At 41.6% G+C, this 19694-nt stretch overlaps 1 protein-coding gene across 2 annotated transcripts in view; it reads right to left on the reverse strand.

Moving 5' to 3' along the window:
- Nucleotides 1-19694, reverse strand: part of arb2a (ARB2 cotranscriptional regulator A) — a 144580-nt gene that overhangs the window by 58881 nt on the left and 66005 nt on the right. For both annotated transcript variants that reach the window (XM_061037954.1, XM_061037953.1), the window contains exon 8: nucleotides 16293-16412. In XM_061037954.1, coding sequence (XP_060893937.1) covers nucleotides 16293-16412 — 120 coding nt within the window. The remainder of the gene's footprint in view (nucleotides 1-16292; nucleotides 16413-19694) is intronic.

The following is a 19694-nucleotide window of genomic DNA, read 5'->3' on the forward strand; positions in this document are numbered from 1 at the left end:
AGGTTAAAGGGACAGCCTTTAAGTGCACACTGGGGGATCACCCTGTTTTAACACAGTTTCGGATGGGTGACTCTCAGCTTGAGACGAGGATGGATCGCATGAGGGAGAGTGGGATTGACGGAGGCAGGGAGTAAACGAGAGGGCCTAACAAGGGTGGCTGGAGGAGGAGACTGAGACCTTTGTGCCGTAACTCAGGGTGAGACTGACATCGAGGAAAACCGAGGGCTCCCTGAACCTGAGAGGGAGGAGACGGCTTACTACAGGCGGACGGGGAGAGAAACACACACACACACACACACACACACACACACACACAGAGCGGGCATAAGCAGTAACCCGGGGCTGCGAGAGGATAAAAAACTAGATTAAGACAAGGAGACATGTGGAAAGAGGGCCTGTCAAAGAATAAGACGAGAGTTAGTTAAAATAAATATAGCTGAAAGAAATAAAGATGACAGGATAATGTAAAACAAATAAAACTGAGTCTATCAAATAAATTATATTAATCTCAAAAGGCCAATCTTTCTAAAAAGGCTAACAAGGTTAATTTAATCATAGTAAGGCAAAAGCACACAAAAATAAGTTTACGGAATAAATTAAAAACTATACTTAAATTAATGTCTTACAAATAAGTGCAAACAGTTGCATGTATGTATCAGGGTGCAGGCACGCACACGCACACGCACACGCACACACACACACACACACACACACAATCATACACGCACACAGATGTTTGCTCTCTGCTGCCTCTCTGACGGCGAGGCTGATATGATTGCCACTTAGGAAATCAGTGTGTTTTCACACCACTCTCAGCTCTGCCAAAGCTAATGTGTTAAATATCCATCGGGTACTGCTGTCCATTTCTGAGACTCACACACACACACACACACACACACACAGAGACACACACAACACACACACACACACACACACACACACACACACACACACACACACACACACACACACACACACACACACACACACACACACACACACACACACACACACACACACAGCCTTAGGGGATGATAAACACAGATTCCTTGTACTAACTGAGCCCACAGTTGGTATCCCAGCCAACATTTCTAAATTGGGGTGCAGTGAGAAAATGCTATGATGTGAAATTTTCACTCACTTCTTCTAAATTTGTTGTGAGGAGGTTTAAGTAGACGTACTGATATATAATTGCATGACTTTTTCCTTTTCTTGTTGCCATTATAAAATTCCCCTTTCTTTTTTTTTACTCCGCTGCTCTTTACAAATTCACTTCAGAGTTTCACAAATCAACACATCATGTCCAGCTAAACTGTAAGTGTTTTGAAAAGGTGGCGCGTGCAAATGGCGGAAATATCCCAAATATCCCAATGGAGTGTTTTTTGTTTTTTTACATTAGCTGTGAATTGGGGAGGAGGAAGAAAGGAAAATGATAGAAAATCAACAAATATGGGGACATGCTGCTCTGTGCGTTACTGGCAAATCAGGCGTACGTGTGTGTGAGCGTTTTTGGTGTGTGTGTGTGTGTGTGTGTGTGTGTGTGTGTGTCTGTCCCAGGGCTGTAGGAGTGAGGTTCTCAGGGGAGGTGTTTTGTTTAAACTTCCAGGGCCACTCGACCTATCTCTGAGTGTAGAGTCGCGCATGGTCAAACAGAAAAAAAGAACAAAGTTACGGGCAAAAAGGAAGGGGAGGAGAGGTTTAAGTCTGTGTTAATGAAAGCTACAAAGATAGAGTTCTAGTTATCATCCTCTACTCCTTCGTATTTGCTCATCTACTGGCTGTGGGGCAACAGGGAAGAAGAGAGAAAAGAAATAAAAGCAAAGGAAAAAGAACAACCAGGCCTTGAGATTCCCCTGTACTCAAATGAAGAAGAGTTAGAGAGGGAAACTACAGAAGGCCAAATGAAATTAACGGAAATATAAAAATCTGAAATTAACTTCTTATTGCCACTAGCCATGATTTAAAACTGTTTTTTTAAACCAGAGAGAGAGAATGAGTCAGAAAAGAAAGAAAAGGGGAGAAGTGGTTTGGGCCATTTTACAAATTGGACAGGCGGGAGGATGCTACATGTTAATTTGCCCCATCATCTAAAAACTTTGCACCTCTTCAGGCAAACTCACTGAAATTATTATTTTAAGCCCAAATTGTTTGAGACAAAAGACTAAAAGATTAGAAATAATAGTAATGTGCCATATGAAAATTAATACAAAGTAATTCAATTAACTGATTAAACAGGTGGAGTAAAGATAAAAAAAATGTAAGCACCTGAATTATATCAGGATGTTTCGTTAGACCACAAGTTATAGCAAAAACATTTTCCCCTCTAGCTTTTCATACATATTCAAATGACATAGATTGCTGAAGTTAAAAACAAAACAAAAATAAAAAGCCTCAACTGTGGGTTCTATTTTAGTTGAAGAGCAATAAAAGTGATAAAGTTACACTATAATTAATGATCTTCATTTATCATTTATATTACTATAATCTTGATTAGAAAGTGTTTCATTATGTGGTTTATTTCCGATGCTTTATTTTGAATTTCAACATAAAAACAATTTATTTTCAAATAAATGTGCTCTTGCTATTCTAATGTCATTCTTCTGCAATACTTTTTATATTGTTGTGTATTAAAATAAACTGCTCAACAAACACAGCAGTATATGTGAAAGGACATGATGTAATCACAGCAACAATCCCTTTAATGAATTAAATATAAAACCTACAAAAATAAGTACACTAGTTGAGTGCTTTTCAAGTGATATTATTGATTAAAAACAAAGCCTGAGAGAAGAGTGAAGAACACACAAACACACACACACACACGCACATGTAGGGAGTACACACACACACACACACTCACACACACACACACACACACACACACACACACACACACACACACAAACACACACACGCGTGCACACACACACACACACACACACATCCCAGTATAAAGTATATTATTAATCTTGTAAAAAAAGCAATTAAATCAAAGTGGTATAGAGCCTGAAGCTATGAGGACTGTCAATTCTGCTGGAAATGCCACAGAAGATTACAGTTGGGTTTGTGGATTCCATGAACCCTTTTTTTGATTAGGGAGTCAATTATTTCTCATTACCGAAGATGCTATTTCGGAAAAAGACCTTGTCAGTCAATCATGCAAAAAGTCTTAAAAAAAAAAAAAAAGCGTGAATAAACCATTAAAGCGAGATGCGGATGGGGGCGGTTGGGGGAGAGCACGCTGACCCTTTTCTCCACCCAAACTCCTACTTGTAGTCAAATTACCTTTTTAACTATAACACCTCTGTCAGGTCTTTGTCAGCATATGCTAATAAGGGCCTTCAGTGGAGAACATTTGAAAAGAAAACAGTATATTTATTAGTTTATCTCAGAGAGAGGCATTTACCCGGAGCTGAAGGTAAGTTTGAATGTGGTGATTATCTTGTCATATTCAGGCTGTTTTTTCTTTCTTTCTTTTTTTTAGAAACCGCGCATGTGTGCGCGTCATGAGGTGTGTCAGTGTGAGTGAATGCACGTGTATATTTCTCCAGGTAATGTTCTGTTGTGTGTGTGGATGAATGTATGCATGTGCATTCTAACACATATAATATATATTCATATAAGTGTGTGTGTGTGTGTGTGTGTGTGTGTACTTCAGCTGTTTTCGGCACACTGATAGGCGAGCGCAGCACATTTCTCCCGTCCTCTTTGTTCTGTGTTGGGTTTGACACCTCTAAACAATAGCAGCGCTTCACTTCGCCCAGCCCCAGCCCACCACCACCACCAACCACACGCTGCATGGACGGGAGCTGCCAATTAGCACTATCAAACACCCCTCATCAGCTGTCTGCTTACCACAAAAAGAGAAAAAAATCCCCCAAACAAATCAATAATTCAGAGCTTCCATCAAAAACAATCACATTCATGAGTGGACTGAAGTTATGTAGAGAAAGGAGCGTGGTCACTCAGTTTATGGTATGGATTCTTTGCATAGATAGTATGTACAGAAGTGGAGCATTGCGAGAAGCTCCCGACAAGCAGGGGGAATCAAAGATCTGCTACGTCTCTCTAACATGACCCTGACTCTTTCTTGACCCACCCCGAATGCTCCCAATGACTAATTCCTGAGCCTTTTGGACAAGAGTGCTGTCTTTCTGATGTATTGTCTTTTTCCTCACACAGAAAAAAAACTTGACAAAAGCCTTACTCTCTCTTGAGACTTTGACTACCTTTGTTTCGTACCACACCGAGTGAGCTGCGTTTGGCGGCCACCGGGCAGCCAGACGACATAGTGCGACCCAGGGGAAGGACGGCTGACATGGGGAAAGAGAAGCGAGAGGGGGGCCTGTCATGGAGAGAGGGTCTCAGAGGCCTGAAGGTGAGCAGAGGTGTCTGGGAGATGACTGTCGCTCCTCTTGGTGGTCCAAGCCCTTTTCATTAACCTACACCCCTGGGTTCAGCAAACAGAAACAGGGGGGTGGGAGCGTGTGTGTGAGTGAGGGGGGTGGGTAGGGGGGTGGACGAGTTCACAGCACTGACCACCAGAGACCTGCTGCCTGCCTGCCTTCCTGTCTGTCTGAATGCAGATCTGTCTCATCCGTTACAGACGAGGGACTGCTTTTTAACAAAATACAAAAACATGCACGGACGCACTGAAGCAACACACTCTCACACACACACACACAAACACAAAAATAAACTTGCATGGCAGACTACTAAGGGAAAGAGATGGGGTAACAAAGGACAGGCAGTGCCCCCTAGTGTTTTCATCAAAGAGAAATCTGACCAAATAAGCTAACCACCACACCTAGCAAAGCCACAAACAGAAACAGGAGGGAGGAGAGGAAGAAGAGCGGGGGGTGGGTTAGCAGGGTGGACAGGACACTGGGGGGAGGAAGGGAGGGGATGGAGGTATAGCAGGGGATAAAGAAAAGATGGGAGTTGAGGAGTGAGTATCGGAGGATGGGGGTGCACTGCACATGTTAGATGGCTGCTGGTGTTGGTGATTTAGGGAAGTTAAAAGATGTCATGACACAACTAAAAGGTTTTAAAATGTTTGAGGCTGAGAGAACGAGAGAGTGTGTGCGAAGGAGAGGTTGAGGGTGAGGGAGAGAGAAAGAGAGGCGGGCAGGCCATGCATGAAAGCCTATGTCAGAGGAGTCCGGAGGAATCGTTGAGTGTGAAGCCATCTAATAAGAAAGCAGAATATACGAGACAGTGTGACACGCACGGACACGCGCGCACGCACGCACGCACGCACGCACGCACGCACGCACGCACGCACGCACACACACACACACACACACACACACACACACACACACACACACACACACACACACACACACACACACACACACACACACACACACACACACACACACACACACACACACACACACACACAGACAGACAGACAGACAGACAGACAGACAGACAGACAGACAGACAGACAGACAGACACACACACACACACACACACACACACACACACACACACACACACACACACACACACACACACACACACACACACACACACACACACACACACACACACACACACACACACAGACAAACATACGCAGACGCAGACACACACACACAATGTGAATTACTAAGCCACCCAATATGTCCTAGTATCTGATCTAAACATGAACCACAAACTAATGAGTGACATTTCATGGGAAGAAATGGAACCTATAGAAAACTGGGACAGACACTAAGCCGTTTGGAGCAAAATGCACAGTCATGCTTTCAGAAGAAAAAACATGTGCACACACAATTTAATGCATTGTGGAGGGGTGCAAATGGGTGTTATTTACATTTTATTTGTTAGACAGCGCAACCAGCTTCATATTCCCACCATGAAACAAGGCCTACCCACCCTGCAGTAAGTTTCACATTCAGCTCCAAGCAGCGAAGACATCAAAGGCTGCTCCGAACCAGGAGCCTCTCGCTCACTCTCCTTTCTCTCTTCCTTTTTGCTCTTTCATAACCCTCATCGTATTTCACAGCACATAAAGCCCTAAAATGGCACATAAAACAGTTCATCTCTTTTCAGTGTCAGCTTTCCAGGCTTAAAAAATTAAATATGTTTTACTGCAGGTACATAACTAAAACACACCCGTGGAAAAAAAGGCCATAAAGGATTCAAACTAGTCTTTCCATAAGTATGGGAGGCTATAGAATTGAGTATAGATCAGCTGAATAGCCAATATGCAGTTTTTCAAGCTTAAAGTGCAGAAAATATGAAGCCATAGAGACACCGTGGAGCTGCCTGTTACATTTCTTGGCCACCACTTGCCCTGCTGTGCTTTCAGTTTAAACACTGGGATACGTGCAGAAGACACACCATACTTTCTGCAGGTGATGCATTGGTACAGAAAAATGTATTTATAAACACACTAAAAGAATGCCGTGACCTTGATGCTGAGAGGTTTGGAGTAGATAAAGCAAAAAACACACCGCCGAATTCCGACACCGAATTCAATGAACGTTAAAAGCAATGAGTGCAGAGGGTGAAGGAGGCGGGCGAAGATGGAGACGCAGAGTTTGAAGGTAAAAAAAAAAAAAAAAGAGAGAAGAGACTAGAGAAGGGAGAGAGGGTTTAAACTTCAACCCTGGAGTCAATAAGTTCACTGACATTTGCACCAGGATCCGCCTAGCTGTTCCTCACAGCTTTTCAGAAGTGACACTTTCCCCTCCTTTCAGTTCCTAAGACTTATTCTTCCTCCTACATTCGCTGCGAAATGAGACCATTCACAATGTTCAGGGCAAAGAAAGGAAAAATAACAGAAAAGGAAAATTGAATTGAATGGGTTGAATTCGAGAAATAACTGCGTGACAATGTTCAACCCCGTATGTCCTCAAGATTCCTCTTGTTTATTGTATGCATTCTTATGGAGGAATTAACAAGGGGGGAGGGGAAAAAAATGACATGTGACAAGCGATTCATTTGAGCTGTCAACATGTCATCTTCAGCACATTTAAACCTCACATCAACTGCTTAGGCTCTTCAGCTGAAGGTGACCCGGGTCGTAACCGGCTGACACACTCAGACACAGCAGGTGTGTGGAAATAACAGCAATAGCAAAAGAGCAGGGGACAACAAATGGGACTGGAATTTTTTCAGGGTAAGAAGATTTTTCTGTTATTTCCATTAAAATTTTAGATGGAATTTAATATTGTTCAAAATTGTTTTACAGTTCAGACGACTCACGCAAATAAATTCAAGGCACTTAGGAGACAACTTTTCAATGACATAAGGTACTGGAAGAAGAAGGAAGGAGACGTGGGAAAAACTGATGGCTTTTGACAGATAATTTACAAAAGTATGTTCAAAGAAGAGAGACTGAAGTGAGGTCGGTCTGAAGAGAAGAATTTGAGTAAAACAGCAAGGCCGATGTAAAGTTGAGGTTAAGAGAGGAGGGAAACTGAATCTGACAAAAAGAAAGAGAAAAACAATTAAACGACAACAAAATGAACGTTATCAAGGAGTGGTTGGACATTTTAAAAACCAGAGGCAAGGGGCAAAGGAAGAATGAGCAAGTGAAGGAGTGTTACGATGTGAAATATGAAGGACGGTAACAGACAACGAACGACACAGAGAGGAGCGAAACAAGTGGACAGCAGTGCCCAATGGGTATTAAACAGTAAAAGAAAGAGCCAGAGGGGTCTGGAGCAGAGGGAAAGGAAGAGAGCGAGACCTTGCCTCTAAGGCAACGAGCCGAGAGCAACGAGAGAGGCAGACAAAGCCGTACACTGCTCTCACAAGGCAGAACAAAGAGAAGAAGTGCATCATGGGAGACTGAGCCCTCGCGCCGCCGCTGACGCCATGCTAGAAAAACACACAATGGCAGATATGCACAAATCAAAAAGCAAACACGTAAGCCTTCAAGTATTGCAGGTACTAAAAAGACAGTGATTGGTGTATAAACCTCTGTGCTCATTTATTTCAATTAGTAAGAAGCTGAATTACTTTAACATTTTGAAGGATAACAGGGTCAGTTTTAGGTCATTAATTTTAGTTATTGAGCATATCAAATAATACTATGTTTTATATAAAAAGAAGAAAATCAGAGTATGCCTGTCATGAACTTTACTCAAAAACAAAACTGAATAATTAATGAAAGTTTAAAAAAAAATCTTGTAAAAAAAGGTTTGAAAGAAAGGAGATCCAGAGTTTATCTATGGCTTCCTTATGGACCAAGTGAGTAGGTGGAGAAAGGGGATACTGTCTGAGCAACTACAAGACCGACAGTGTTGGTCAAAGAGTGAAAACAAGCAAGCGGAGTGAAGAAAGGGAGAGTGTAGGGAGAGGATCAGGGTTGAAGTAGAAGACGAGATGAACCGGGGAGGGGGGGAATACTGTTCTATTCTTTTAAAGTAGGAATTCAGGTTTGAGTTGAAATGGTAATATCTGTCTGTATGTCCTCAGCGTTCTGTGGGTCTTATTAGAAATCTGATTATGTGCATATATGCATGTGTTTATTGTGTTTATCTACTCACCCTCCCCCTAAAGGCAGCTAGCTCAGGGAAACCCAGGCTGAAGTAGTAAAGACATTACTTTTTCAAAGTTAGTGTCAAAATTCAAAAAGATTAAGAATGCAGAATGATAAAGATATTGGCACTAGAGTTTCAGCTGGCCGCCTCCCTCTTTCCCCTTCCTCTCTCAGTCGGCCTCTCTCCTTCCTCCGGCAGGTCTGATACGTCGGAGCTGCAGCTGAACTCTGAGTAGCACTGTCTCCGGGAAAAAAACAAAGTGATCAATGTGAGAAGGCACGGGGCGCTCATGGACAGGCCAATCAATGGTGGAAAGAACCTTGCCCAGGGCCTTATGCAAATGGAAGCACGTCCCGTAACCTCGGGAGTGAACATGCGCACTAGATCAATGGGACGAGGGTAGAACCTTACAGCAAGATCAGCCTCAGCCAGTAAATATGTAATGATGAATCCCCCAAGATTTCACTGAACTCGAATGAACTTGTACCAGCTTCGTTTCTTATATCACAAAGTGGTAAGAAAGACCTCGTGTTGAGGAGGTGGGGAGCAGGGTGGGTGTAGGTTTAAAAGAGCCATTGCACAGTGATGTTCTGAGGAGGGATACATTTCCCCCCCGACTTTTCACCAGGGAGGGGGAAAAAAATTGGAAGACAATAAGGTGAGAGGAGACTTATGAATAGTCACCTCAACAATACTTGTTTGACGTATAATGATTTTCAATTACATCTCCATGGCAACATCTTTGTGTTTTGAGGAACCAAGGAGAAGAGTGGGTGATGGTGATGACCTGGAGTGAGTGTGCTCTAGCCATTCAAAGCTGTGGACAGGCAAACCAAGGACTGGAGAAGACAAAGAATTCTGAACATACTCATACCCTGAAAGATAAAAGTCTCAAACTGTTTAAATAAAAGAAAATATATCAGAGATCTAAAGGCATATAAAGTGCATATAGCTCAATTAGCTCAACAAGGTAACTGTAGTGACTGCTAACGTATGCTTCTATTCAGAAGGGCTGTGCATTTAAACTACTGACTACCATTTAGAAAAGAGAGAATACATGGAGAAATATAGATATCAGTATAATGTAAGAGTACAGGGCAGACACAGCCAGATAGAGGCAGTCTTCAACTGACTGTTGCAACTACAATGTATAGAAGCCATCCCGAAGCGTATTGACCGTTCTCTTGTGCCAGAGCTTGAAGTGAGAGCAACATCTCCATGTCTGCCTCAGGGCCACTGAGTACACTATAGGAGAGTTTGATCAAAAAAAGCGGATATATATATCCTCAAGATTTAAAACAGTGGAAAAATGAAAGTAATGGATGGTTGTTGGCTGTATTTCAGATGACCTTTCTGACCCCAAAGACACAAAACAAAAGTAAGGGAAACAAGCATTTCATTCTGCCTATTACCCATTCGTCTTCATTTCTGTTAACTGTGAGACATTATGTAGCAATCTGATAATGAATAGGAATGCTATATATGTATGTAAAGCACAATGGAGTAAATGTATAATCTAAAGAGGCTGTAGAGATCAATACACCAAACAAGAACAGACAATGTTCATGTTCAGATTGCTCAGTTGTCTTTATATATATATAACTTTATATTGATTAAATGAGACAGAAATAGTAATGAAGGCTATCACAACAAAATAAACCTCCGGACAAAAAATAGTTTCCAGATATTGAAGAAATATAAAAAAAAATAATAAAAAATAAAAAATCAGGATGTAAGTAAAGTACTTTCAACCCTTCAATCCTCTCCAGCACCTCAAATGTAATCTAGAAACCAAAGATGCTCCTGAAACATAGAAAGAAACACCAACAAAGGTGAGAATAATGGCGACGTATTGAAGGGAATACTTCACAAAGCCTATTGTGTGAGTATCCTTTTCAGGCAGCAAACCCGCTGTAATTTGGTCTGCGTCATCTGCCTCTAGTCACAATGCAGTAGTGCAGCTTTGAAATGGATGGCAAATGAAGGCCATTTGTACATAATCACAGCAGATAGAAGAATTCAGAAGCCCTACAATGTGTTGTTGAGGTGGAAAGAAAGACCTTGGTCTATCTGTGGGAGCCAGCGCAGCTAAGGTTTGGCAAGGGAGGTCTTTTTTTTTTTCCAGAAACAAGCAAATCAATTCAAATCAAATCAGCTTGCTAGCTGTGACATTTAAACAGTTCAATTTACATCCTTGTGTTAAGAGGAGAGCCGCTCTCTAAGACGCCTATTCATTCAGAAAGAAATTAGACGTCTATATTTCAGACGCTTAATAGAGCAAATATGCTGTAGCTTCACTGGGAAAGAAAACCGTGTCTTTTCATGGTGCACAAAGGGCCGGGCATTGTCTATCATTATGAGCAGAGCACAAAAACACAGAGAGGTATAATATACATAATATAGACAGGAGTGGAAAAAAGCACTATGCATGATACACATTACCACATAGACGCACACAAAAGTGTGTACCTACACGCAAATGCATGCACACACTTTCTCAGTGGTGATAGTGTATGTCCTGAGGGCTGCTGTCCTGCTGTGCTGGCTGGCAGGCACTTTTGTCATGGTGGTCCTTTTGTTTCACATCAAACAAAACGCCACAGCTTTGCATACGGCTCCACTAATTTCTGCTAGTGTGCCCTAGCCATTTATCATTGCCTCTCACCCTCTCCCCCTCTCTTCCTCCTAACGTGGCTCTGATAGCTGCTCTCCACCAAGCTGTTCTGCTCAGGACGATACTGGCTTCTCCAGGCTAGGCGTGACACACACAGACATGAATACATGAACACACAACACACATACACAGGACACGCAGACTGACACAATATGCGTGAACTAACTTGCAGACATAGACAGACATACGCACACATGCACATCAGCACACGCGGGCCGACGTACACACAGGAAACTGCACTGCTACTGCAGCGCTTGCACGCCCGCTAGCTATGAAGAACCTTGAGATAAAAACAAACCTTCTCTTCATCCCCTCCAGAAGCAATAGACAGGCTAGAATTCAGAGTTTTGGAGGCGGCCGAGACGTGCATACAACATTAGATGAGGGGATTTTTCAGAGCCTGCCTATGGACAACTTTCACGGCTAAAATGATTTAGTCAACAAATTAAAACAATTTTTGTTTGTGTGGTGACGAAGTCAGGTGAAGGTTGTACTACAGCTTGAAGAGTTTTCAGAAAGACTTACAGGTAACTTAGCTTGACAAAGTTTAAAGGTATACTCCGTCATTTAAGGAGGTTTTGGTTTTCTGACGTGATTGAGAAAGAGTATGAACATTTTCTTAATACAATTAAAAATCTACCTAAAGTAAAATGAGGATGTGGTACAGTTAAAACATGTCGTTTAATGTATTTATATTTCATTTGATTTACATACACATTTTTGTGTGTATTTAAAGGCATGCTCTAACATGGGCAATGACTGGAAACAGAAGTGCCATGTGTTCAGAGGGCTGTTACCATGCTGGTCATGGAGCTGTACAGACCAGTGCCAGACCAAGAGTCCTGCACAGGGGGCAGAGCTGGCACCGCCGCTGCCCTGAGGGTCAAACGACTGGGAGAGGGGGAATTAAAAAGACAAACAAAATGAGAAAATAAAGAAGGACGTGGAAAGAGTGGGATTGTGCATATTGTGGTGAAAATGTTGAATACATGATGCAATAAAGACCAATAACTGAGATATAGAGAGGCTTTGCACAGACAAATGGCATTGTTTTTTTGGGAAATCTCAATGTGGAAAAGGAAGAGGAAGTCTTAAGTGGCACATAAGTCACTAGCTTTGCTTTTAGTTCCTTTTGCATCCTCCTATACACAACATAAACACTCTCATTTAGTCTGCAGGTGCTATATCATTTCAGGGAAATCACTTACCACCCTCCCAGCTATGTAAAACAAACTTCTCAGACTCGGACTCATTCACCCGGCAGTGTTTTATCTTTCTCATCCTCCACGCACATGGTATAGCAGTGATGTCCACAAGGAGTTAAAAAATCCTCCATATATCTGTCTGTCTCACCTCAAGCATCTCTTCCCACTCTGACAACAAGCCACAACACACACATACACAGGAACACGTGAGAGAGAGAGAGAGAAAGCTTGCTATATTTGTTATTGATCCAAACAGATGGCACAATACAGAAAGTGTAAAGAAAATATTCTATAAGCATGTACAGTATGTACAGAAGAGACTTACAATCTGTATTCCATGTTTTGAGGGACTGTTGTGGCGGCTGGCTGGTTGTCTGGTTGGCACCCACACATTAGTGTACTGGGAGACAGATGCCTTCTTACATAAGACCTTATATAATGGTGTCCTGTCCTCTCCAATAAGAGCGCTCCTTTTTCACTGTTTAAGTGGGAAGGTTAGTGTGGGTTAAAAAACCCTTCCTCATTGCAACCATGACTTGTACTTATGTTGAAGGGTCCGTCTTTCCAAGTTTTCTGGGTTCATTCTACATTGGAAATGCTGACTTAAAACAATGAAGATTCAGCAAGTAAGAAAGTCCACACACAAGCTAAAACCTCTCATATTTTGTAATCAAGATAGGAATTCTAGGTTCAAAACAACCTCAGAACCTCAAATGAGGAGAACATGACCCATCTTCCTTTAAAACCATACAGCTGAGATGGACAGAGAAGGAGGAGCAGGGAGGAGCAGCCTGGCCAAGCATGAAAGCAGATGTCAGAGGAGACTTGAGACTGCAAGGGAGAGAGAAGGAGAGATCTGAAAAACAGTGAACTGAGATAGATGGATGGACTCTATGATAGCTAAAGAATGATAGAGAGGGTAAAAGGGCCAAAAAAGTGTGGGGGGGGGAAGCGAAGCACAGAAAGAGAACGAGCAGCCTTGCCCCTGCAGCGCCAGCCTCTCTTTCTCTCTCACGCTCTCATTCAAAGGCAGTTAGCTCCTCTTTGATGTATCTATAATTAGTCAGTACACACTGTGAAGTGTTTTAAAAGAAATCAAATTGCAATGAAACACTTGAGCGCTCCAAACAGGGGCTAACATGCTCTGGAGCAAGGGGAGCGAGCAGTAGAAATTAATGGCGGGCCTTTTTGATGTGCTTGATCAGAAATGTATTTATTAACTGCAAAGGGGAGCAGTAATTAACCCGCAGACAGCTTGTTTTCTCTGGGTCTTCTCATGTGTCAAACCGTTCATCCCGCAAGGCTCCACTCTCCACTCGCCTGCCCATGCGCACACACCTCCCATCCCGTCCCGCTGGACCACTTTCTCCTCAATTAAGTAGATGCTGTGCATGTGTATATGTGCGCGTGAGTATGTGTGTGTGTCTGTGTGTGTGTGTGTGTGTGTGTGTGTGTGTGTGTGTGTGTGCGCTTTAGTGTGAGGATGCACAAGAAATACAGTAATGATAAGTAAGAAATGAACAGTGGCTGCTTTAATTCCCACATGTATATTTATAATGCAGTCCTCTGAAGTGCATGTATACATTGGAGAAGTGCATTTGGATGGGAAACCGAAGCAGCAAGAGTAGAAAATAATGAAAAGGGGAAAAAGAAACAAATAAACAAAAACAGCTTTGGCATTGTGTTTGAACTGACCTGGAAAATACAAACAGTGTGGACAGAGCTGCTTCTAGGTCCAGGTGGGTAAGCTATTAAAATCTCTGAATGTGTTTGTGGTTATGTCAAATTGGTAGAGGTGAGGAAGTTTCAACAGTGAAAGATAACAGGAGCTGCACTGTTCTCAGGGGAAACCTAACAATGGCATATTCCAACACCCTGTCACTTAAAGTGAACACAGAGATCTTTCAAGTCTCCGTTTTGATGTTATCTTCCCCATACAGCATCTGCTATATGCTATGTATTTATATATGCACATACTGTATATGAGAGTCTTCACATGACAAGGACATCACATAAAAGTGTGCAGTTAGAACCTCGTTGAGGTCTTTATACACACAGAGAAAGAGCGAGTCTGACTGAGGGAAACACAGAGAGACAGAAAGAGACAAATAGAGAGAATAGCTGGTCTTCGTCACACAGGGAGAAAGCCCAGGAGATTGTGAGGCTGTCACGGACAAAACATTGCATGAATATTTAGCAGCCAAATTAAAATTACAAAATACTAAACAAAAAAAGAGTAGGTGAAAGAGACAGAAAGAAAAAAAATATTCCTGAAAACACCAGTGGGACAAGTGCCCACCTTTAATCCCCCCCGCTAGCCGTATCCTCATTGTGCCACCTCCCTCCTCTTCCCCTTCCTCAGAGAAGAGGAGAGATATGTCCTGAATAATATGGGATGTGGTGAGTGTAGCAGTAAATCCTTCAGATCAAGTAACCAGCAGACTGGCAATGTAACAAAGCGCTCTGATCAGTAAGAGACTTGCAAACATAACAAGCACAGTATTAGCCAGCGGTTCTTATTACAGTGCAGGCCTTTGCATTCAATGCAAATACAGCTCAACACTGCATGTTTGAAATAACTCTGGCACTTCACTAAGCCCGCTACATGGAAGTGGTTGTAGGTATTTCAAAAGCCCGTAAATACAACAGTGAAGGGTAGAAAGGTCAGGGTAGATATATACTGTATATATATACAATATAGTGTTGTTATTCCATTCTTTTTTTAACTGGCTGCTACTCTATGCTAGACTCTACTTGGGAAAATTGGAAACCACAAACTACATCTAACAAATCTTTTGTAGGAATATAAGCCTAAAATATAAGATGTAATGTTTTCTTTGTGGTAGTGAACATACTTAATTTAAATAAAATATTAAATATTAAAAATCACAATATACTATGAAAGAAAAAAGAATGAACAAAACACAAAGCAAATACAAATCCATATTTTTCATATATTTACAAAGAGCCGCTCAACTCCCAGTAACTGAACATTTGACAACAAATAAGTTGCTGCTTCATGAACATAAGACCAGAACATTTTATGTAGAAGTAGAAGATGAATACAGCAGCTAAGAGCAAGCTAACAGGGTGCATGTCTCCTAAATGTGACTCTAACGTGTGAAGGAAAACTCAATGTGATCGTATTGGCTTTCTGCACACTGTAGCTTTATTATGAACTAATTTGAGTCATTAAACAGAGGGAAAGCAATGATCAATATGTGATGCAGAGTCCCTCTAGGCCTTCACTTTAAACCAAACACCAGAAAATAAAGCATTAACCTCAAAAGTCTTCATATTACCTGCAAAAGACACACTCTGGGCCCATTTAGCTGAAGGGTGCCGTTATAAAACCAAGAGGCTGGTCAAACTTTATTTTCACCCTCCCCAGTGAACCATTTATTCTTTCAAATCCACTTCCTTCCCATCATCTTTCAACCTATCCTTTGTCTCTGTTAGGGCTGGGAGATGTGCTATAGCTCTTTAGAAGATCTGGTCTATCTGAACCACTGTTGCATTGCCATCTCCTACATGTCTTTATCAAGCTCTCTTCATTTCCCTCTTCTGCTGTTCATGTGTAAATAAGGTGTATAGAAGCCAAAGGACAAGGATGAACCAGATTGTTTACAGAGGTTGAAATTCACCAAAGTAAATGTTATCTATTTAATTTTCCACTATTTTCTAGACACTGTTACTCTGCTGCCAGTCTCCCTGAGGTGTCCGGTGCAAGTACTGCTTGGCATTTTTTATTTTTATTTTTTTTAATTTGTGGAAGTGAGTGTTTGAGACTTAAGTTTGCATATGTAGATGAACATGTATGAGTGATCGTGCAGACAGTGCGTCAGTGTGGCGTTTTGTTGGTGGGAGGTACAGTATGGGAAGGATGAGAGGAAAACTAAAACACTCACCAGCTCAACAAAGGACAGCCCTCCATAGCTGTGTGCCACGATGAAAACATTCTTGGCTTCGGCTTTTGATACAAAGTGGTCCCAAACGTAAAGCACGTGTTCCTCAGAGGAACCATTTTCCTGCAACACAAAAAAAAGACAATTTTAATGTAGCTCACAAAGAAGAGAGACTTCAAACTTTTAAGGTTGAAGGCTACCAACACCCTTACAACTGTGTCAATCCAATGATAGTGAAGAGTCAATAGAGTCATCAAACTCTTAGAAATGTAATGGTACACCATCAAAACCTGCACCTTGGGGCCAGCCAAAAACAAAGGTCTAAAAGAGAAAACAAAAAGTGCTTGTGGCCTGAGGTGATTTCAGTGAATCAATAAGTCTTGCATATTGCAAATGCCCTAAATGTAAAACTCAATAGGCTGGGTGACGTAACGTTTAAATCTTAATTTGTACCCTGTTGCTGGATCGATGGCCCGTCTATACACCAGTAGAGGCATAATGGGAAGACACTAGGGGAAGGTCAAAGGGAAAACACAACAGCATCAAAGAAACACACACACTCAGGCAATGTTTTGCAACCATACACACAGTCACAACCTTACATAGGTTCCCACTCTCATCTGAAAGCACGCGTTCATACACACACACACACACACACACACACACACACACACACAGACACACACAGACACACACAACGAACACATGTTTAATTAACCAGAGATGTAAGCGCTTATTCGGGGCTGGAAAGAACAATAGTAAAAGTAGAGGCGAGAAAAGGGCATCCGTTAATGAACTTGTGACATTGATTCTAGACTTTGATTTCCTATCAAACTGTCTGGTTCACAATAGAAATCTACAATACATTCCCACAAGAAGCCACACTGCACATGAAGCTCTGTGGGCTAAAAACACCTGTATCCACATCACAAATCTATGCTGGGAACATAATACTATCTTCTTCACACTCACACACACACATACACACATAGCTCTCTTAATTAGCATACAGATGTATATAAAAAATAATATGTTGAAATAAACAAACACAGGGCCTATAGAGAATGGAGGCTGTTAATTGAGTGTCAAACTGTTCTTCAGTATGTGACTCCAAACCAAATAATTAGGGATATGAGGTAAAGGACAGAGGAGGCATCGAGACTATCCCGTTAGTTTCCAGGAATGTGTTTGCATTGTATGAAGAAAGATACTATGTGATCACAGACATAATATCTTTAACAATTATTACCTGTAGGTAGGTAATTAAGAAACTGAAAAGAAAACAAGTTACAGGAAATGTGGTTTATACTTGAGTTTTTATCAAAAGTAAGGCAACTTGTGCTTTAAAGAAACGTTCTTTGCATGTGTGTTTCTGTGGGCACAAATTTGTAAGCAAGTGTGTGTGTGCGTGCTTGTAGCATTTGATGATGTGCTGATGTGTGTTTTTGTTGCTGTGTTTGTCTAGAGGTAAATTAACCTGTCAGAGTGTTTGTGTTTACTCCTAGATTAGCATGAGGGGGTTGTAGTGTCAGCACCCACCTCCATTCACAGAGTGTGATGCAAGAGCAAGCAACTCGGCTTTGCCCTGCCCTTCTGCCATCACTGCTGCGCTGTGTGTGTGTGTGTGTGTGTGTGTGTGTGTAATCATACATGCACATAGGAGCTGGCTGGAGCAGAGTTGGCTGTGTGAAAGGCTGTGACATTAAAGTCTTTTGAAGTCGCCCTCCTCTCTCCTCCACCATGTCACCCTTCATCCTTGAGACCTTTTTTCATTAGTCTGCCTCTCTTCATGACTTCTTACCCTCTCTTCTTCCTCATTTTTCTCCTCTGCTGGTGCCACCTGTTACACACCCTGCACAATCCTTTAACTCCTATTTTGTCCACATCGCTCCCAATCTTTAAGTGACAATTTAATGACATGAAGACATACTGTAAGTCAGGGTGTAATATTGAATATGGCATCTTGTTGTGCCTCTGTGTGTGTGTGTGTGTGTGTGTGTGTGTGTGTGTGTGTGTGTATTTACTTTGTCAATATTTCTATATTGATATCAATATATTAATCTTATCAATATTGAATTAGCTGATTTAAACCAACTGTGGACGACATGTAGCAGTGAGTGATACAATTTATTTCATTTTTGACAACCTAAAGATGAAAACAAGTTTTTTAATGGATTTTCTTTATAAGAACAACAATGATACTTTTAAGAAGTGTGTTTGATGTCTTTATGGTAATAGATGAGTCCTGTCGTGCTACAGAATCCATCACCTCACAAACAAACACTGGTTCTTTGCCTTCACCCTCAGCAGCAGGCGCCAGAGTGACTGACTACCTGGCATAGCAGTGTAGTGAATTATCTAAACAGAATTTGCATATTGTTGCAATTATTTCCCGGGGTTAATTAGCTGCAGTGGAGCACGCCGCCCTGCGAGACCGGCTTGCTGTCACCAGCTCTCACACACTATCCTAGCTTATTTATTTATATATATATATATATATATTTCTTTCACTGTTTGTGTGTGTTTGTATATGTCTATGGTGTGTGTGCATCTGCCAGCACTGTCAGAACAGTATCCCAGCTGCACACCTGTTGCCAACATCCTTCAGCCATGACTGTCAAGGGGATATTTGAAGGTGTGTACTGGATGTGTGTTTGTGTTTACTCAATACATAGCAAGGCATACCATTTCCTTCGAGAATAAAAAACAAAAATCTTCACCCAAGACAGTCTTAGGACGGGACAGTCTCCAGATGCTGACAGCTTACTACTATCAAAGGAAATAAAAATGGCGGTGCGAGTTAGGAAAAGAGAAAGAAAAAAACATATTATTATGGTATAGAGCACATATGCGTGTCCAACAGAAAGACACAGCAGCCTGTTGGAGGAGGCGGACTGGTTCTCTTAGCCATGGATTTAGATTTCACAATTATATTGCCACATATTCGTGCACACGCACAGAAATACACACCAATATTCACGCACACAGAACTAAAGTGCATTTATCGTCCATCATCATTAAATTATATGCACACAGTTTCTTATGGTACAACTTTATGTGAGTAGTTTTATCCTGAGGCTTGTTAAAGTGATGTACACTCAATGACACAATGTGTTTATATATAAATGCATTAGAGTAAAGCAATTGGCATATAAACAAGCCTAGAGTGCTGTGAAAGATTGGGAAGAACATTGAAAGTTTTGATTTGGGTGGGTGGGGGGGGGGGCAGTTGTGGTGGATGTGTGAACTTTTTAAAACGAGTTAAACAATAACTCTAAACCCCCAAAACTAACTGTGACATAGTAAGAGAAGAGTGACAGGAAAGCAGTGCATTATGATACTAAACAGCGTGAGGCGGGACAGCACCTTTAAATCAAAGGTTTAAAAAATCATGGTAGAGGACTC

This window comes from Labrus mixtus, chromosome 5, assembly GCF_963584025.1.
Source record: "Labrus mixtus chromosome 5, fLabMix1.1, whole genome shotgun sequence".
In the NCBI taxonomy this organism is placed as follows: Eukaryota; Metazoa; Chordata; class Actinopteri; order Labriformes; family Labridae; genus Labrus; species Labrus mixtus.